The sequence below is a fragment of the Amphimedon queenslandica genome, unplaced genomic scaffold, assembly GCF_000090795.2.
Source record: "Amphimedon queenslandica unplaced genomic scaffold, v1.1 AMPQUscaffold_13455, whole genome shotgun sequence".
Classification (NCBI taxonomy): Eukaryota; Metazoa; Porifera; class Demospongiae; order Haplosclerida; family Niphatidae; genus Amphimedon; species Amphimedon queenslandica.
Window position 1 is genome coordinate 17,363 of NW_003546309.1, and position 21,399 is coordinate 38,761.

General features: G+C 37.5%; 2 protein-coding genes across 5 annotated transcripts; one reads left to right on the plus strand and one right to left on the minus strand.

Moving 5' to 3' along the window:
• Nucleotides 1-27: 27 nt before the first annotated feature.
• LOC100632031 (protein unc-80-like) lies at nt 28-21,230 on the minus strand. 2 transcript variants are annotated; one of them, XM_019995071.1, is made up of 35 exons: nt 20,836-21,230; nt 18,665-19,347; nt 16,634-18,296; nt 16,034-16,399; nt 15,612-15,764; nt 14,735-14,860; nt 11,125-11,328; nt 10,867-10,966; nt 8,774-10,660; nt 8,583-8,691; nt 8,432-8,528; nt 8,212-8,346; nt 7,888-8,044; nt 7,674-7,817; nt 7,401-7,561; nt 7,171-7,341; nt 6,800-6,952; nt 6,618-6,744; nt 6,319-6,545; nt 6,062-6,250; nt 5,460-5,936; nt 5,092-5,229; nt 3,956-4,077; nt 3,596-3,847; nt 3,243-3,399; nt 2,901-3,101; nt 2,725-2,850; nt 2,461-2,648; nt 2,286-2,395; nt 1,990-2,124; nt 1,840-1,935; nt 1,739-1,774; nt 1,537-1,664; nt 1,091-1,476; nt 28-969 (listed from the first exon to the last, which is right to left on the minus strand). In XM_019995071.1, exons 2-35 carry the CDS (start codon nt 19,324-19,326, stop codon nt 126-128), a joined length of 10,227 nt encoding a protein of 3,408 aa, XP_019850630.1. In that variant the 5' UTR covers nt 19,327-19,347; nt 20,836-21,230; the 3' UTR covers nt 28-125. The 2 variants fall into 2 exon arrangements, with proteins under 2 accessions (XP_019850630.1, XP_019850631.1); XM_019995072.1 differs by lacking the exon at nt 20,836-21,230 and adding an exon at nt 20,692-20,792.
• Nucleotides 11,583-14,775, plus strand: LOC109581198 (uncharacterized). Of its 3 annotated transcripts, none has more exons than XM_019995075.1 (5): nt 11,583-11,947; nt 11,995-14,058; nt 14,113-14,142; nt 14,206-14,337; nt 14,714-14,775. In XM_019995075.1, the coding sequence occupies exons 1-5, from the start codon at nt 11,740-11,742 to the stop codon at nt 14,719-14,721; spliced, it is 2,442 nt and encodes an 813-aa protein (XP_019850634.1). In that variant the 5' UTR covers nt 11,583-11,739; the 3' UTR covers nt 14,722-14,775. The 3 variants fall into 3 exon arrangements, with proteins under 3 accessions (XP_019850634.1, XP_019850635.1, XP_019850633.1); XM_019995076.1 differs by lacking the exon at nt 14,714-14,775 and having other exon boundaries at nt 11,995-12,090; nt 12,138-14,058; nt 14,206-14,605; XM_019995074.1 differs by lacking the exon at nt 14,714-14,775 and having other exon boundaries at nt 14,206-14,605.
• Nucleotides 21,231-21,399: the final 169 nt, after the last annotated feature.

The window sequence follows — 21,399 nt, forward strand, 5'->3', positions numbered from 1 at the left end:
CTAACAGCCTTCCTGTCGTAACCTCACTTAGCTGTCAGATTATATTTAAAACTGTATAATTATTCATGATTAAAAATACACAAAACAATAATGACAAATTAAAAATCTCCGTAATAATTATTTCCTCATAATAATGTTTCCTGGGAGTCTATAGAAGGTAAACTAGGATTATTATTATTATTAGGAGGATCTTCAAGAGAGGGATCTGAAGATGGCAATAAATCAAATGTCTCTTGAAAGGCGCTGTCAAAAAGCTTGTTAGTCACACTAATGTTGTTACCAGACACCCTGAATGTTCTTAAATCATCAATCGGCTCAGGCGTAGTCCGGATATCATCATAGTCCTTCCTAGGCTGACCTGTTTGTTCGTCAGGTTGATCATGTATAGATGAGGCACGAGCTAATCGAGGTCGATTACCAGCCCTCCCTCCATCAGGTGCAGTTGAGGTATCAATAGGGCCAGTTTGTGTTGGTACTTCAAGTAGTTTGATTGAGTGGGATAGAGGAGAGTAAGAGTGAACCTCTGCAGTCACAGTCAGAGCAGAAGGATCCAAAGAAATTGGAAGACTGCTGGGAGCTAAATATGGAGAGTGAGGATAAGAAAGAGATGATCGCGGCGTGTCCAGGCCTGACTCTTCGCCATCAGCATCCCAACAATCCTCCTCTTTTACGTCAGTCATTCTGCTGTGCAGTCGTGGGCTCCTTCTGTGGGGCTTCTTGCTAGAGGATTTGCTGCTACTAGTTGATGAAGGGCTTGAGCTTTTGTGGCTGCTAGCTTTCTCTGTAGCTAGAAGAGGCTGTTTGCCCTCTGTCGAGGAGGCCTTACCAAAGCTGACTTGGTGAGACGAAGTGAGACTCTTTGGGGTAGAGAGAGAGGTAGCTTTCTTTGATTTCTTTTCAAGAGTAGGAGAGTCGCTTCCGTCTTCTCTGAGACTCAGTGTTGTTGGACGTTGATGCAATAGAGCAGGTCTAATAAAGAAAGCATAATAATGACAATATATAATTATGCTATTATTATTATTATCATTATATAAATCCTAATTTCAACCAAAATTACACAGCACATTACACAAATTCAGCCACACTGTACTTTGTTTTGCTTGCATTCGCTGGTGGCTCAGTTTCTTCAGGGCATTCAGGAGCCTCTACAATAACAGGGAAATTCGGTTGCTTTGAATTGCGTCGCCTGAGAGAAGATTTCCCAGAAAACACTGGAGCTGCTCTTGATTCTTCTAGACCAGATGGCCCCGGGACACCACCAGGTTGGGATTGAGGTATACATTCAGACTCTGTTCCTCCAATGCCTCCATTTTGCAACTGCTTCTCTAGCTTGTTGAGCAGCTCTTGCTTGCTTGGTGTCACAGGATTCAGGGAAGACATTTGAGAGAGACGTCGACACTTTTGTATGCAGCAATTGAGTATGGACCGCACTGGATGAGACTGTTCTAATGTACAGCACTCACTTAAAGATGTCAACTAAAATGAATATATAAGTACAGTATGTATATTTATATATACTCAAGAGTACAAGCTTACTTGATTTTCAATGATAAAGAGCGAGTGCCAGACGACAGTGTAAAATGGAATTCGAGACAACAAAATGAACTGCTCCATGAAATCAAGATGCATGGAACAGAATCTAATGTATGTCTCATTTGTGCTCTCTATAAAAGGAAAGAAAGAGAAAACAAGGGAAAAGATAAAATATATTCTATTATATTTTTATACTCTATCTTACCTCCTGACAGAGATAATGGCTTCAATACAATGTAGTCTATAAAGTCAAAACAAAAGCATAAACAAGCAGACGTATATGCATTTATGTGCACAAAAACTAACCAGTTCTTGATGATACAGTAAATATACTGTTAGCAATCTTGACCCAAATGTCAAGGGAAAACTTGTGACTAAAGGCAGCAAATATAACCTTGAGATCTGCAATGAAGAGAGTCTCATAAAAGAGCATGATAGGGTGCTTGTACAACGTACCAATAAAGAACCTCTCAATCTTGTACTGGTTATTCAATGACCTGTATTTGATAATGGTCTCGATTTGCTCGCCAATCTGAAATATCGTTTCCAATAGGAACAAAGCATCAGCGTCATCCTGTCCCTCACAAACTCCTGTAATGTGAACAAATTTAATACTGTACATCCATTTCATATATAAATGTATTATTTAGCCATTGTGTATTTAAAAAAGCATACAGTTTACATTGAAAAATTTAACTAAAATAAAGAATATACTTTATAGTGTCACGTGCTATTGCATAGAAATGGTGTACCTCTTAATCCAAGATTAATAGTAAGTGGAAGGAACAGTTTCTTCCAGACAAAGGAGCTCTCGGACTCTTTAAAGTGCAATTTACCAGAAAAAAATGTTTGTAGTAATATCCTGCCATAAAGAAAAGAGAGAGAGTGAAACAAGATTAAAGCGTAACGAGGAGTAGGAGTACAAACTTGTTCTTGTTCGATGATTTGTGTGACGCTACTATAATTTCAGTGATGAGTTTGACAACAGTTGAGATGAAAGAAGGCTCGGCATCAAATATAAAAGGTTTTGTTTGACGTGTTGATGCAGAGGTTGCAGTAAATGGTTGAGTAGTGACAACTGATGTCTTTACAGCTAAACACAGATCAACAAGGTTCTAATATTTAAAAGAAAAATATACTAAAATTTGCTCTAAAATTCAATTAAATTACAATAGTGCTAAAGGATTTTACCTTCAATTTGTTTAAGATGAGTTCGCTGTCAAGAAGTGAAGGACACTTGTTGATACACTGATGATAGCTTTCCAACAATGTCTCCATACCACTCCACAATGCTTGAGTTAAAAATGTGCGATCTCTCTAAAAAGAAAATAAAAATAATCAAAAACAATCTTTAAAAAAATATGTACCTGATTTTCGACTTGAACCTTCTTGAACAGCTTGAAAGCTCTTTCCAGCACAATAATGAAGACACTTTTATTTTCTGAGGTCCACTCAATGGCAGGGAAGAGGTCCAATAGAGTACGAGTGAATCCTTTACTGATCAACATGTGGGATGAGTTTGGTTTCATTCCTTGTCTCATTATCTTATCAACGATTGATGCTATGGACTGTGATCAAGGAAGAAAGGAAAATGAAGAGAAATAAAGGAAAGAGATTAATTAAAGACCCTTACATTAATAGTACAAAATGTATAGTGTTTTTTGTGCACATAAATCATCGTTAATTGTATTGTATAATAATCTGCTTACCGTTAGAGATGATAGGTCAAGTGGGCACCTCCTACTAGTGGTGGTACTGGTAGTGTCTTGCTTTGAAGTGTACGACAGAAACTGAGCAGCAATTGAGAGAAGTGAGTCACGAGAAATATTGACAATGTTTGAATGGACATCGTTTATTGTTCGACTCCTATAACCAAGAATTTTACAGGCAATTATTATCAAGAATTATTACAATAGTAATATTACATGCAAGAGTAGTTCAGTAGAATTATAATAATTTACTCTTAATAAATAATAATACAGGAGGACCAGCAATGGGTCCTTGTCTCTAGTGGGTTGCACTCTGAATGCATAGTAACAACCAATGAATATAATTAACATACTTGAATCCTTCAACAATTGTTGTTAGCTGTTCTGCTGGTTCCCCTGGAGGTACGTTCTGTAATTCAGTAGCAGAGCGATCGTGCAAGTCCTGTGATGTCCCAGCACGATGACGAACGAACAACAGTTTCTTCATGTATGCCGACAGCTTAGCATCAACATTAGGATCAACAGAATGATCTACTCCAGGATGAGGATGAGGACCACCTTTTCTCGCTGAACCCAACAACTCAGCTCCTTTAAGAACTTGTGATCTAAATGGCAGAGAGAGAGAGAGAGGGGGGGGGACGAGGGAGGAAACAGAAGAGGAGAGAGTTGAGTAGTGATTAAACACGATCGTAGTATTTATTTATTTTATTTACTTCTTAATGGCGTCACACCCTTTAACCAGGTACTTGACAGTGTTGGCTAAAAGTATGTCATCTTTGTCTTTATTGAGACACTTCTCTCTTAACAGTAATGGCATCAGGTGATCCAAGAACACCTACACACAATCAGTAAACAATATACCCCTTGATATTTAATCATTTCGTAAGAGTTGCACTACTTTTAAAAATGTGTAAATTTCTTTAAAAATCCCTGTACTATAGCCCATGGACTTTTTCCAAAAAATGGCTCCGAAATCACCCCAAATTTTTATTACATTTTTTGATACATATTGATGTACTTATGCTATGTAGAAAGTTTGAGCTGATTCTGACAAATATTTTTCAAGTTATGAGCATTTTTTTAAATGGCCAATTTTTGAAAAATACCCAAGGCTATAGCCCATGGTTTTTTCCGAAAAATGACCCCGAAATCACTCCAAATTTTTATTACATTTTTTGATGCATATTGATGTACTTATGCTATGTAGAAAGTTTGAGCTGATTCCGACAAACATTTTTCGAGTTATGAGCATTTTTTTAAAATGGCCAATTTTTGAAAAATACCCAAGGCTATATATAGCCCATGGTTTTTTCGAAAAATGGCTCCAAAATCACTCCAAATTTTTATTACATTTTTTGATACATATTGATGTACTTATGCTACGTAGAAAGTTTGAGCTGATTCCGACAAATATTTTTCGAGTTATGAGCATTTTTTGTAAATGGTCAATTTTTGAAAAATACCCAAGGCTATAGCCCATGGTTTTTTTCAAAAAATGGCTCCAAAATCACTCCAAATTTTTATTACATTTTTTGATATATATTGATGTACTTATGCTACGTAGAAAGTTTGAGCTGATTCCGACAAATATTTTTCGAGTTATGAGCATTTTTAAAAACAGTGAACTTTTGAAAAATACCCTGTACTATAGCCCATGTTTTTTTCTCCAAAAAATGGCTCCGAAATCACCCCAAATTTTTATTACATTTTCTAATACATATTAATGTACTTATGCTATGTAGAAAGTTTCAGACAAATTCTGACAAAAAAATTCCATAATTATGCCAATGACCCACAGACTTCAGTTACATGTACAATACCCAATACTAGTACATTAATCTTAACTGACTAATATTTGCATTCCTCTCAGTTCCTCTGGATCATAAGCAGCAATGGTAATGCAGAGTGTGAGGATCTGCTGAAGACTGCAGGGAGACCAAGTGCTGCTCTTACCATAATAATCATTAACTGCCTTATGACAGGCACCCTGTTGACAAGAAATAAATAACACAAATGCTATGCATTCTAAAATCATATTACGCATAATTTTAAAATCTATTTTTAATTCATATTTTGATGCCTATGTATGTAGTAGAACTTTTGAGTCATTTCTCACTGTAATTATTTTAATAATAAAAATTTTAAGTAGCATTCACTTCACCAATAATAATTATTATGAACAAGTATAGGATGTACATGTACATGTACAGTACTTACTAGCATATCAATAGGATCATGTGGAAGTGAGTCCTCAGGCGAGTCAAGACACTTCAATAAATCTATACTAGCTCTCTCCAATACATTGCCCTGTCCTGCTAGCTCCTCTTCGTCAGCAAACTTGAGCGGAGAGAAATTGACACCAAGTGACGTGGCAAGAGACGAAACTTCACAGTTAAAGAGATTAGCAATGGAGGATATGGCTTGTAGGAGGAATAGGTTCTGATTCACGCGATAGAAGGCAATCCACGCATACTCAATGGCTGCTGTCACCATCTTGTTCTTGCGGTGGAGAGCATATACTTGTACTAGACTAGGCACAACCATTTGGTAACCCTCTGATCTAAAGACAGTGTTAAACTTAGCAACTGCAGTCAGTAATGCAGCCAAAGTATTTCTTAGTATGGTGAGGTCCTCACTTTGAAGGAACAGGGAGCCATTGAGGACTGTTAGGTATAATATAATGCAGTCATCAGGCTGGTGGAGGGAAGAGAGAGAGAGAAAAAAGAGGTCATTGTAAAACAGTATTAAGTTTTAAAATACGTGTTATAGAAAAAAATTTATAGCTTCATGTGCATTGAAATAGAAGCACAGTGCTGTACCTGGTAGTCTTCCATCTGTGTGAATATTGTTAGTATGAATTTAGACCAGACTCCTCTGAGCATTGAGTCAGTCACTCGTAGCTGCCATTTTGATAAAGCACTGGGACCAACACTGTCCAAAGTCTTACGAGGGAACGAGGAAGACTTGAGCAACTCTTCGAATATAAAAATTGAATTGGGTTCTGAAAACTAAAAAGAAAAGAGAGAGAGAGGAGAAAAGAGAGAGTGAGTTAAGAGATTAAAATCCAAACACTTACTTTCTGTTCTGTCAGAGTGTCCTTCAACAGCATCTGACATGCAAACTGGACTCGAGCTATTTCACTCATTTTATGAGTTTGGAGCATTTCGAGCTGACGAGTGTTAGACCACGCCCCTCCATCACGCGAGGATGACGAGATCTTGCAGAGTTGAAAGTGAGGAAAAGACCCATCAGGAGCAGTCGGGTAATAGTCTTGAATAATTAGATTACTTAATACAGGGAGATCTGAAAATGAAATAAAATACAAGATTATGTGAATGATGATATTGCATTACAGTCTCATGCAAATAGTGGTACCTGTTTTCTGATCAGTAAGGTAATAGTTATTAAAGGTGCTGATGAATTCAGACGAGGTTGGATCCATGTCACGGACTTTAGCAATCAAATGTACGAAAGACATGTCATCAGAATCGATAATGTACTCCTGATTAACATGAGAAGTAAAACAAATTAATCTAAGATTACGTATATATACTTACTTGAGGGTCCTTAGTGTCACTCTCTTGATTTGATACCTTTACTTTCTCGACTCCTCTTATTCTGGCAGTCGTTAGGATCGATGTGTAGCAGCTCTCCTTCTTCAACTGGTTCTTTAGTTCTTTCATTGATAAACTCTTAACGCTTGTCAATACCTAACGATGACACATACAAGTACATATTCATTGTATACATGCACATTATGGACAGCTTTAAAAATTCAAAAAAAAAATCCAATTTTGATCAAAATCAGTTTAAACCTGCTACACAACATAAGAACATTTACATGTATATGTATCAAAAAATTATATAAATGGATATTTCTCTCCTAGTCCTTTTTGATGAAATTCCCTGCACTATTACATGCACATACCATTCTCAATAGTCCCAAGAGACTCTGTACAATACTGTCTGACAGCTCCAGTGGCTGCTCTGTGTGTCTCATTATTATACCAACAAAATGATTAAAGAGGAAATGAGCAGCTTTAGTCGGCAGAGTAGGGAAATGACAGAGAAGAATGTGAAACGGTTTAATAATATTACCCTAGGGAAAGAAAAATTCATATTTTAATCAGTTCATACTCTCTCTCTCTCTATCTTTACCAGTTGTTCTTCAGCAGTTTCCTCAGCAGTAAGATTAGCATATCTCTTCTGGTCCCTCACAATCTGATAGAGTCTATTAAACTCATTCAGTAGTGGGAGGAAGAGATCATGAGGATGCTCCAACATACAATGCCAGAGAGCTTCCTCAGCACATTCAGACACTACAGGAAAAAGAATGAGACTAGCATTACTCTTATTCAATAAATTATCAGCAAAAAATTTAATGCATGTTAAAAATATTATTATTATTATTATTGTTATTATTATACTTACGCTGTGCAGTGGATGTTGCATTTATATCAGAAGATGAGGAAGTTGAAGGAAGCATGCACAATGACCTAATGACCAGATCAATCAGTGGAAGGAGTGTATTAGGAAAAACACTCAATTTAATACGATCCTTTACATTAATGATACCTAAATAAAATACAATAAACATCAACTATTATGAATTCATTCTTTTTTCGTTTATCCCCTCCTTCATTACCATGTTCATAATCATCTTTGTCAACTTCAATGAGTGTTGTCGATGCTCCTGTATCATCATCAGTGAGAATGTTTATCATAGTAACATGATAAGGCAATACATCATTTGCTATATCAGACAAATGAATGAGAGGAGCCAGTGAAGTGGACTGGTAGCACTGGAAGAGGAGAGAGAAAGAGAGAGAGAGTGTGTGTGTGTGAAAGAGAGAGTGTGTGTGAGAGAGAGGGAGGGAAGGAGAAAGTTTAATAAAGGGAAGAGATGAACACAAAGAGAAAGAGAGAGAACAAAAGATAACATATTAATATTATTTAAGATAGTGCATACCTTTGAAGTGCTGATCCCTTGAGTACATAGTGTATTGTTACAAACTGATTTAGGAGTCCATGAAGGATGTGGTAGATCTTCTTCGAATGAGCCCATCAAATGAGGGGGAAGGCAATACCCAATGCTCTGTGCATCCTACAATCAAATATCATAATTATTAGTCACAGTAAATACACAGGATATTAGGAGCAATGCAGATGTACTTGTACAGTGATTATACTTTTTTAGTTTTGTCTTCGTCAACTGAGAAATGCTTCCCTGCTCCATCTTCCATCTTGCTCCATACTAAATCACGGGATGACCACAACTTCTTAAACCTAACACACAATGACAATGTCACCATTTACTAGAATTCATTGTAGCATTCTCACCTTTTAATGGTTCCTCTCATTGAGTTGAGGTCAGTTACTTTAGAGTTTCTACTGAAAACTGAACTAATGTCTTCCTTCTCTTTGATACACGAGAGGAGAAAGAAAGAAGCTGCAGGAGAAAGAGAAAAGAAACAAGTAAAAAATAGCAAAAGAGAAAGGTTGAAAAAGGAAGAAAGATAAAGTCTCCTTACCAGCAGAGTTAGCATAAGGGTCATCCACATCAAGCAATGCATCCCAAGCCACTGGTCTAAGGTCCCTGAACACAGAAGCATCAAGAACAGGCCCAGCAAACGTCATGAGGGAGAAAGGAGCATGCAAGAGACCAGAGAGCGTATTGTTACAATAGTCAATCCTCTGCTGGTTGTAATCGGATAGTAACTGCTCAAGAGATGCAGCAGAATCAACCTCCATCAACCAGTCAAGAGTAAGACTTTTAATATCATCCTGAACAATATTGAACTCTTTGTTAGTATTATTCTTATCAGTAGTAGCAGCAGTATTATTATTATTATCATCATTATTATTACTACTGTTATCAGGTTGGCTACCCCATACTTTACCAGACTCTAATAAAAATCTCAAACGAAGACCAGAGAAATCCAGCTTGGCCAATCTCTGAGAGAAATTCTTGGTATTGCCATTACCAGCTCCAGGCTGACTGATCTTAGCAGCTGCCCTCCCTCCCATTGCAGTCCCAGGGAGAAGTTTAAGAGTCTCCATGACAAGAGCATCAGATGAAGAGACGTTAGTAGGGAAGGCCCTATGTCTAGTGAGTGTATTGACATCACTAAATACAGTGGATATTGAGACGTGAGATGGAGGACGGAATAGCTTAGCATTGGATCTACCAGGAGCTGTTGAGTGAGTAGAAGGAACTGGAGTAGTCTCCTCTGTATCATCAAACTGTATGCTGTATATGTGATTAAGAGCTGATATGAGATCATGACAGTTCTGTCTCTGTTTCCCTTTCTGTGCTTCGCTTGATTTATGATAGAATATTATGAGATGCTCCACAGTGTCCAGCCATGGGAAATTGGTACGTAAGTCTTCAACTTTTTGAAAATAAGAGCTACTGTCTTGCCGAGCGTGAGAATAGCTGCCCATCCTTCTGTGAGCAAAACTAGGACTGGAATTAACTGATGATGCCTGAGTCGTGGTACTAGAGCGCTTCTTGTTGGAGTCGATACGAGGACGTCTAAAAGCATGGCGTCCTCTTTGAAGGAATCGACTTATCACCGAAGGACGTCGTCTACTAGCAGTCCTTCTAACACTAGGGGGTGAAGGTTGGATTGTTGGAGCTGATCTTTGAGTATGAGAAGAGGTAGAGTCCTTCTTCTTAGCTGCGGCAGGGAAAGGGTTAGTCTCTCGACTAGGGGTGATGGAGAATGACTTACGATGCTGATAAGATCTAGAGCCAGGAGCGTTGATACCAAGGTTCCTATTAGGCCCAGCCCCACCCACATCATGTGAGGCTGCTCCTCCCCCTCCGCCCCCCAGACGATGAAAGGCAGCACTAGAGAGTGACATTCGTCTCGGGGTCTGTTTTGGAGACGCTTGAGGACCCTGTCCTCTTTGACTGTCGCTAGGCGGATCCCCCCCGGTGTAACTAGGGGAGGAGGGCGGGGCTCTACGGAATGAAGACCCTCCCACATTACGTCCATAACGACTATTGATACGCAAATACACGGACACTTTACGAGAAGAGGAGTCAGAGGGAGGAGGAGGGAAAGGATGTTCCACTGACATGAATTTCGGGAGCTCATCCATGGCTGAGATATTAGGGCGGAGCTGATACTCTGAGCTCATTCGTCTCACAGCAGCAGCTCCTCTTGGCTCTACAGGGCTGGAGAGATAAGGAGATGATATTACTGTCTCTGAATCGGTTGAGAAGTTACTGATGTTTGATATTTTTCTTGACGGTGGGTGGGGTTGATGGGAGGAGTAGCTCTGATAAGAGGAGGAGGAGGCTGCATCGTGAGAGAGGAGCTTTGTTGGAGGTTGCCGTAGTAACCGTGTTATTTCCAATAAGAGCACACAAGCCATCATCTTTAAAGAATGATTGACAGTATATACTTTATCTATTAAAAATAAAATATTTTATAAAAACATACATGTACATGTTGTACGTAGTAAATTTTATAGATCATTAATTTTATTATGTAGAATGCTGCAATTTATCATTATTATGACTATTATTAGTAACGCGGTAGCGTTACTAAGTAGGATTCACCCCAAACAAAATGGCTGCCACTACTTTTGCAGCCTTTATTACTATTATTGGTACCTGTGTTATCATTGTCCTCATTATCAGGGAATACAGGCTCTTCCTCAATGACATTAGTGCAACCATCTCCTACTTCATTACTGGCTCCCTTGGACAATTGCTACAAGATATAAATTGACTGAAATATAACCAAAGCAACAAATAGATGCTCATACTACAGTCATTATGCACCAATTCAGCAAATAAAGAAAATTAAGAAACAATATCATAAATACATTGTAATTGAATAAACTTAACATTGTATCTTAAATAATTCACCTCTTTCTCTCTTTTAATGCACTCCTTGAGTCCATCTCCAATAGCTTCAGCCCATTTCCTCAATAAGTAGAACAGGTCCCAGTGTGATCCTGACTGGTTCTGATTCAACCATACAGTACTGCCTCCTTCACTGTTGATCTTCTTTACAAATAAACAACACTCCAACAGTACCAGTGCCTTTGGAACTACTGTACCTGGTGGACCCTAGAAAATAAAAACTGCATTATTCTGTTATACTCGCAATTTACGCAAATTTGTACTATCATAGAAAAATTTGACTTCATAACAGAATTACTAAGAATTACAAAGATTATAAAAATTAGCTCCTAGAAAAAATAAGAGGTGGATGGAGACTACAATTGTTCCTTTTAAATTATGTACATGCTAGTTCCCAAGAGTTTATTAATAGTTATAATTTAGTTAACTATTAAAAATGGTTAATAATTATATTCTGTTCAGTAAATCTCTGGATATTTTTAGTGGCTTTGCCTTTTTTCTGAAATTTCTGTCTTTCTTTGTTGTAGACCTCTTGGACAAGTCAACCCTGAATTCTACTAAAGTCATAATAGGTGGTGGTTAAACTACATCATAGTCTTGTAAATTTATCTACAAATCATGAAAACTGTGGGAGAGGTGTCATCTTTTGCTTTATTTATTTTTGTAATTAATTTAGTATATTACATCTTCATTCAGCTGATTGGCTATATCCTTGATTTGATCTTTATTAGCCCAAATCTTGTGACTGGTATTATTATGATAGTGAGTAACATTACATTTATATCAGCGGTTACATTATGGCTAAAATCTCTCCCAGCACCTACAGGTAAATTATATTATAATGCATGCAAATAAATTATCTTTTTCATAAAGATGACTACGATAAAAAATACATGGAAAAAGTGGATGAAAAGGTTGAAACAAAGTTGAAGATTATATCCTGCATGACAGTAGGTCCACCAACAGTTGGTAAGACAACACTAAGAGAACAACTACGTAATAACAAACAAAAAAAGGATTGCAAGAGACCACTTAGTACACAAGTTGCAGACAAAATCAAAAAATTTCAATTCACAGCTGGTAACAACAAATGGAACCACATGACAAGTGATGAGGAGCTCACAGGGTTTGTTAAAGGACTTGAAAAAGAGCAAACTTCTTTAGTGGCTATTGTGTTTGCTTCTCTTTTTTTCATAGCACCAACATGGATGGCAATTGTAGTATTTTGTATCAAAGAAAATGAGAATGAGAACTTAAGCCACTTAAAGTTTTTCAAATATTTAATCCTAACAGTTTCTTGTCAAGTACTGTTCATGATGGTATTATGTGATAACCCTATACCTCCACACATTTACAAAAACATAACTATTGAATTTGTGAGGAATACCATCAGTAAAAAAATATTCAAAAAGACGCCACCAATTTATTCTGATACTTTGTTAGTTCATTTCAGAGACAGTGGAGGCCAACCAGAATTTCATGAAGTCATACCAGCACTAATGCCCCAATCAACCTTATACCTTATAATGTTTAATCTTAATGAGGACCTTGAGAAGGAGTACAATGTAACTTATAAAGCAAGTGAAGAAGATACAAGTGCAAGGTATAAAAGCAGTTTTACTGTCAAAGAAACTATACTACAAATACTAGCAAGCATACAATCTCTTCATAATTATGAAAAACCAGGCATTACTTCTAGTGCTCTTATCATTGGAACACATAAAGATAAGATACAAGGTACAAGACAACTTCAACAGATACAACAAGAATTAGAGAAAGAGATAAAAGGAACTGACTGGTACACAAGTGATGCTATAGCAACTACACCTAATGGAGACCTTATACTACCAATTGATACATATAATCATAATGATGTTGAGACAGTTAAAGATATGATCAAACAGTCTACTGCTACTAGAAGCTACAAGGTACCAGTAACATTCATAGCACTGTACTTCACTATTGAGAAATTAAACAAACCAGTCATGTCATTCAAAGAATTTAAAAATCATGCACGTGATTGTAACATTAAATATGAAGTTGAACTAAACCGAGTCTGCCAGTACCTTCAAGACACAATGGGTGCTATTCAATACTTCAAAAATATTCCAGAGATGAAAGATATTGTCATAACTGATCCACAAATATTGTTTGATTTAGTCAATGAGCTAATATTGTGCACCTTCACCTTCAAGAATATAAGAACAATGGACAGTAGAAATCAAGCAGAAAGATTCCGTTTTTCAGGTCGTTTCACAAAACAAGTCTTACAAGAGTGTGATATAATAAAGAGAGGCTTACTAACAGCAGATCAAGTTATACCTATCCTGATACATTTGAGTATAATAGCACCAGTTGGTATCAATAGTAAAGGCTATGAAGAATATTTCCTTCCTTATGTCCTAGTCCATGCTCCAGTATCTGTACCTGCTAGTATGCTAACTGTTGCTACTGGTTATTCTCCATTATTAGTTACATTTAAGTGTGGATACACTCCTAGAGGAGTCTTTAGTTGTCTTATTTCTTCTATTCTGTGCTGTAAAGGTCAGTGGGTGTTATCTTCTGATAAAATATATCGCAATCAAGTTATGTTTCATCTCACTGAGCATGGTCATTATGTTATACTCAAAAATTGCATCAAACATTTACAAGTTACCATTACAGTGTGTCATGGGTCTACTATTTCTGATGTTCCTTTTCCCAAAATTCGAGGGTTCCTTTCACAGCATTTGTCAATCATTATAACCAAGCTGAGATATTCTGCCAGTAAAGTAGGTCATTCATTTGGTTTCTATTGTACACTAGAGGATCATGCTACAAGTGATCCTCATATAGCCCAGTGCATCAGTAATGTGCAGAATCCACACATAAAGTGTACTATTGGTCCTTCTCCAATGACAGCATCTCTCACTCCAGAGCAAGCTATCTGGTTCAAAGGTAAGTGAATGCAATATGTACATGCACTATTAAAAGTTTATTTTTCTCCAATAGATGATTATAATTCTAAAAGAACAACCTTTGGTAAGTAATATGTATATCTACATGTAAATGTATGTACATGAAGTTCACTGGTGTATTTTATAGATATAACACATCTCTCTATGGTACTTCAGTTTCTAACTGATAATCATTATGATGCTACTGCTTGGCGAAGGTTAGGACTAGCACTGGGAATCTATCAACTAACACTTAACAAGATTGAGAGTGATGCCAGAGGTAAAACAGAAGACTGTTTAATAGAATGTCTGTCAGCTTGGTTACGTCAAGAAGATAATGTGAAAGAAAGTGGAATACCCAATTGGTATACTTTAGAAAAAGCACTTGATTCTATCAGACAACGCAGTATTGCTGATCTACATTGTAGCTTATGCTAGCATTAACTTACATGTATATGCACATGAACCAAAAACTATGCATTACTATAACTTAAACCAACAGACAGACACACACATACAAACTAGCTGCAACAGATATATCATAGTACATGTACATTTTGCTAAAAAATAAAGTTTGATAACATTTATTTACAATAAATATACTACCGTATCATATGTATGTGTACATGCATGTACATGTATAATCTTTATTACAGGTATTTAGCTGATGGGCTTACCACATTAAAGAGAGATGAGAGAAGAGATGGCTCAGGTATTGTTCCTGGTTCACTCAGCTCCAGTAGTATTGTTAACCTTCTTATCCTCTGATGCAATGCACCAATCTTTAAACCACGCCATTCCTCCTATCAAGAGAAAAAAGAAATGTAAAAAATTCATAAAGAATGCAATTTTGATCGGAATCACTTCAAACTTCTACACAGCATAAGTACATGTATATGTATCAGCAAAATTATAAAAATGAAGAATTCTTTCCTAGTCATTTTTGTGAAATATTTTTAGTAACTTTAAAAAATTATAAAAAATTTAAGTTTGATATGAATCAGCTCTAACTTGCTACACAACATAAGAACATGTATATGTATCAAATGTAATATAACATCAATTCTATTGCTGAAATTCTGCCACATGTACTACCTTCAGAGCATTTACCGAAGAACAATAGTACAAACAATTGTTATAAAACAATTTGACCTCATGCCACTATACTAACATTGGAATGCATGACCTCTGCCATCTGTTGCAACCAAATATGGAGAATGAATGTAATAATTATAACAACTACTCAAGCTATATTGTGTACTGTATAAATACTGTACATGCATGGATTACATTACATGGAGTGGTTACTCTCAGACTAAATAACTTGAAGGGAGAAAAAGACTAAAATATACACGGGCCAATCCTAAAGAATCATGGCTCCTTGTTACTAGAAACAAATTACATTACTTTTGATGCATGTAAATGTACATGTAATGTAGTAGTGGCCCAAAGCATCATAATTATCATAAATATGTGTCATTGACATGTATAGTACTGGTAATACTGTAACTTGAATATAATATAAATACTATTGTATCCATCAGTTGCTATTACCTTGAGTGCTGTAATGACAGGATGTTCTTTAAAGTGGAGGGTATTATTATTAGTAGTAGTAGTAGCGGTATCAGTTGAGTTTAATTCATTTTCGACAGAGTTTTGTTTTGATAAAGGAGAGGGAGATTTCACTTGTACACGAGGTGTCTTCCTCTGCAAGAAAAAAAAGAAAAGAATTAATACTATAATGAAATTTCAAAAGAAAATAAAATAATTCTGAAAAAAAAAGCCTGCGACACCGGCGATTCCTAGGCGGTCACCCATCCAAGTACTAAGCTGGCCCGACGTTGCTTAACTTCAGTGTTCAGATGGGAACTGGTGCTTTCAACGTGGTATGGCCGCAGACATTCACATTAGTAAAAAAGAGGGATTTTATAGGATTAGTTTTTTAATATTTACTGTTACAAAAAAGTATCACTTACAGAGAACAGAGGAGACCTTGTTTCCTCGACAGGTCCTGTTATTCCTGTAACTGTTCTACCTCTCTTACGAGACAGCGGCCCGTCTTCATCTTTTGATTTTGATTTGTCTTTTCTTCGAGGGAAAGTCCCCATATCAGAAGGAGCAGGAGAGAGGACGGGAGGGAGAGAGGCAGTCAAAGTAGGAGGAGGAGGAGGGGGAGGAAGGGAAGGGGGAGGTTGTGAAGGAGATGGTATAGGAAGTAGTACAGAGCAAGCAACACGTTGAACGTAATGGCGTAAGTGATTGAATCCTTTACTTATGATGAAGTCCTGATCGAATAGCGACATGGCAAAGTTTACAAATGATACAGCTTCTCTCACAATATTCTAATAATGATACAGTAAAGTGTCAATACATTAAAGTGTGAAGAATTTGTCTCCCTCATCTCATAAATGTACACGTACATGTATGCATTAAAATCTTCATTTTATTTTTAGTTTAAGTATAATTACTGCTTCTCCTTTCTATTTTAACACATCAGCTGTTAAATGCAAACAGTTTTCTTTCTTTCTTTCTCTCTCTCTTTCTCTTTCATTCTTCTTATCAATACACACACTTACATGTTTCACAGTCGGTTCATTAAGATCCAACAATATCATCCTATCCATTATGATACGAAACACTGAAGCAGACAATACAATACTGGATGATGGCTCGTGATTCTCTCGTTTAGTTGGACTCCGCGGACAATACTGCAACATGACATGAAGGAAATGAAACACTTCCTTGAGTGTCGCCTGACGCGAGAACTCCATCACCACATCCCGATACTGGAGTGGGGAGTTAGAGTAGAGTCTTTCGAGAAGATGAGTCATCTTGTTGAGGTTCTGACTGGCATTCCTCGTGTTCTGTAGAGAGTAAGAGCTGAGGAGACAACTGTTAGAAGAGCAGCCGGAATAAGTACACACAGCACAATGAATGAGCGCCTTTATTGCATATTGGAGGACGTGACGAGAATAAGTAGCCGAGGCTTTCTCTTGCTTCTTGTCAGCTCCTAGCAGGGACCTTTGTCTTATGAGTCTCTTTGGTTCGTTTAGGGACTCCTTTGTAGATGCTTCCAGTCCAAAGTCCATACAAAACTGAATCAAAGAGAAGCACTTTTGACAGGCTTCCCAAGAATCATCAGTCCAGAGCGTGGCACTGGATGGCAGTTGTATGACTGATTTGAGTATAGCTAGTAAGCTAATCCGTCCTTCGTATGTTATGAATGATTGCAGCTCACGTTGAATATCAGCCTCACTCAGTGTGGCTCCTTTGATTACCTGAGGCTCTGGGGTCTTCTGTCTCACGGACTGTTCATCACTGTCACTGGATTCACTCTCGGACTCTTCACTGACGTCAGTAGAGTGGGCACTAGCTCGTTCATTAGGGGAGGGTGAGGCATGGATACTGAGGGAGAGAGAAGAGGTGGAGGAGAGAGGGGAGGAAGGGGAGGCACGAGGAGGTGACATAGAAGGATGACCGGAGGACAGAGGGTGCAAGAAATCATGCGAAGGCGATATCGAAGACTCTCCAATGGTTGGTGGTACCCCATGCTGTCTGAGCCCCACCCTGAGAGAGCTCGGAGACGGAGTCCTTAATCTCTGATCATCTTTAGGAGGCTCCTCTGGTCCAGTCTCTTCTTCAGCTATCGACTCAATACCAGCGGAGTAGTTAAAAGGTGCCATCGTCATTGAGGACTTACGAGGAGGGAACCGCCCACTGGCAATAATACCCCCAGGAGGACGTGAGCCTACAGAGTTGCGTCTTTGTGGCCCAGTAGTACTGGAAGAGCTATCAGCAAGAGGAGAGTGTATGTTGGGACGAGAAGCAGTGGAATACCTCCTCTGGGGGCCGCTGGACTCAACACGTGATCTTGGGATCTCATTCTGTCTCTCTAACTTTGAGGAGGAGGGAGGCTCACTGACTATAGGAATATTAGGCGCATTACTAGCTGCTGCTTGTACTGTCTTATCCAACTCTAAACTAAACTGGCTCTCGGGAGTTATGGCAATTGATGGAACAGGAGTGGCTCCTTGTATTGATATGGGGGAGGAAGGGGCAACAAGGGACTGGCCCGTCTCAGGATTGATGGAAGAGGTGGGGCCTAGTGCAATTACGACTTTACCATCCACGGCTAGTTGAGGGACGTCAATGACAGAGCGACGAATGGTGTCTTTTCTCTTACGAAATGTGACGCCGTACCAGCCGGACTCACTTTTAGTTCTAATGGAGAGATCCAACCTGTAATGAAAAGAAATGAATAAAAAAGAAAATGAATTTAAAAAAGAATCAATCATTACAATAATTAAATGACGAGTGAGTAAGCTGGGATTAATCAATGTGATAGTAGTAATGCGGAAACAATTGGGAAAATTTGCTGTATAATTATCAGTTGGATTGAGCCCTGCTATCCAGAGACCACTAATCACTACCTTCCTTTCCCTCCTACATGCACTTACACGTATAGCAACCCATTTGACATAATCTCTGTCTACACTTACATAATCATACAGTATATTGTATTCCTTTACTTTCTTCCTTCCTTCCCCTACCCTCTCTCTCTCTTTCTAATTCTCTTTCTCTCTCTCTCTAATTCTCTCTCTATCAACCTTTTAGTCATTTCAGCAAGATAGTCCAGGGCCCACACCACAGAATGAATGTTAGTCTTCTCGGTTACGGTAGAAAGAAACTTCAATATAGAGATGTCACACATGCGTGCTAGCTGCGCGGTTGGAATGCTACCACAATCCAGCACAATGCGATCGGAGCTCTCCGGATTCTCCTCTGCGACATAAAAAGGATTCACGGCCAGCCTACGAAATATCTTTTTTCTCGGGCACCTGTTGCCGTATAAGGACTCCGTTATTTCGTTTTCAATCCCTCCTCTCCCGCTGGAGTCAAACGTTGATTGTGCAAAGAGAGATATAAAGGCATCAACGTATTCCTGGTAGCGAGTTAGACTTGAGAAGGAAGAGGGAGGAGGGCTCTCCGCGAAAGCGTGAGGATTCATCTCAAGAAACTCCGTAAATTCAGAGTCTAGTTTGCCAATGTCTAGCAGTATGATGTCAAAAGCTTGACGGTTAGTGAAACTCTCTTTTAGGGAGGCTTGCCATGCCCTTGGATGAGCCGGGGAGATTATGTCGTCAAGAGCAAACGAGATCCTACGGCGAGTCTTTTTTGATGCATTTCGTCTGTCTCGAAGATTGCGGGTGTTTGTGGGCGTGGTTGACCGCACCCCTATTGCAATGTTCTCGATTGTACTGGTAGACATGGCGTGAGTAACATACCTCAGCTAAAAGAAAAGTGAAGGAGAGAAAGAGAGAGAGAAAGCAGTCGTGCAATTGGGTAAACAATACTATAATACATATACACATGCGTACAAGTGCATAAAAACATTTTCTATTTAGACTACAACAAATGCAATAACACAGAGAGCCAACACAATATCATTATTATTAATATTATTTTTTAAATGACTATTATTATTATTATTCTTATTGTTAGTGTTAATGGCTAGCTGTTTATGATCCACGTACACGTACACACACATAGATAGAATGCAGTCTATTAGTAAACACATTCCACAGTGTAACCGTATGCATTAAGTGTACATCTATATGTATATGTACACATAGAAATCACATTATAGTTAGATTTGGACTTGGCTGATGATAATATTATCATTAGAAATTTTGTAGAATAAGCAAGGAAGATATTAACCAATCCTCCTATGCAAACAAACCAAAAAAAGGAGCCAGTATCATTACTCTTAATGTTTTTACATGCATAAATATATAATGGTCACAAAATAAAAAGTAAGATGGGTCTGTATTATTAAATTAACACAATTATATTTAATAACTGAAATATCCCCATTGATAAATATGCACAAAATGGGATCATACGCACAATAATTTCTTTCTTAGATGGATAACTTGCAAGCTACACTGTACATGCATACTGTATACACACACTATGAAGTTAAAAAAGCACAAGTAGCTTCTTACAAAAAGCAACGCTTTGACAAAAATATATTTGGCAAAATTTAAGCAACTACACGTAAACTGATATATTTGGGAGGCATGGAACACAAACAAAATGTCAAAAGAGGCACAATGTGTGAGCATTAGTTGCGAACTCTGTGGAATAGGCTAAGAACAAACTAAGAGGCATATAAAGTCATAACAATCCCAATCAAAATTATTGTGAAATAAAACGATACTACAGCATATCATACAAGAGAATACTGCTACATTCCAATCTCTCCTTGTTATCATAATTGTCTGCCATCCTCATTAATGCGGACTACAAAAATTTATTGTATCATTATTGATACATAAATACTTAGCTCATGATCAGTAATACAAGTAGATATGGAGTCATTGTTTTGATGAAATCATGCACTAAGAACAAACAATAAACTCTCTTACCTCTCTCACTCTCTCTGCACGTACACTCTACAGGTCTCCTGCTCAAAGAGCACCTAATAGGTTAGTCGTTGATGCTTTCCTTCATTTCACACTATACATAGGCTGTACAGCATCAAAATTGGTTTGCCATTTTTTGAAATGACGCAAATACATGCACATGTACTATATTTCTCTAAATGTTATGTCAATATATAATGATGCTTAACTTTAAAAGGCTCCAAATCCAAAAGCTTTACAAGGAGCTCAACAAAACACCAGGTCTTATCAATTATCAGCTAGGCTATACAGTACAAGTATATTCATGACTTTCCACACAACAAATGAATATAGATCTTAGGTTTATGACTCACGGGTCCTCTCTTCTGGTCTAGCTATACTGATACGCTAGTGGTCTAACGTCTCCTTTGCCCACAAGCAGCAAATGCCTAGACAAATCCAGACAAACCTCTCTCTGTAGTCTATCTCACTGCCAGTAACTGGTTTTGGCAAAAATTTTTAATTAATTTTTATACCGTAATCTGTTCCAGTTATACGAGTAGTCTAATAATTCATAACTAGTTACACCCCAACTCTCTGGTTAATTAACTAAAAAGTGATATTAAGTGTTCCAAAAATGTTGAGATTTCAGTCTACTTTGAAGACCCTATGGGTAATACAATATTATGTAATAATATATTTTTATTTCAGTAATATTTGATTTAATTGAGTGCCAAAAAAGAAAAAAAATTGGCGTGTGATGTATGGTTTATTAATTTCTTCTTCACCTTTTTTTTTAATTTAAATTGAAAAAAATAATAAATTGCAGTATGTACCATTGGAGTCTCACCACTGCACACTTAAGTTTTTTTATGTCTAACAGAAAGTTTATTATTTTCTAACTTTTAAATTAAAAAAATTGACATTCTTTTTATGTA

Coding starts and splice junctions, on each gene's coding strand:
- LOC109581198 (XM_019995074.1), top strand. CDS start 11,740: ATGAAAACTGTGGGAGAGGTGTCATCTTTTGCTTTATTTATTTTTGTA. Junction 14,059..14,112: donor GCAAGCTATCTGGTTCAAAG/GTAAGTGAATGC, acceptor TTTCTCCAATAG/ATGATTATAATTCTAAAAGA. Junction 14,143..14,205: donor TTCTAAAAGAACAACCTTTG/GTAAGTAATATG, acceptor TGTATTTTATAG/ATATAACACATCTCTCTATG.
- LOC100632031 (XM_019995071.1), bottom strand. CDS start 19,326: ATGTCTACCAGTACAATCGAGAACATTGCAATAGGGGTGCGGTCAACC. Junction 11,329..14,734: donor TCTCATCTCTCTTTAATGTG/GTAAGCCCATCA, acceptor TTTATTTTCTAG/GGTCCACCAGGTACAGTAGT. Junction 8,529..8,582: donor ATGAGAGGAACCATTAAAAG/GTGAGAATGCTA, acceptor ATTGTGTGTTAG/GTTTAAGAAGTTGTGGTCAT.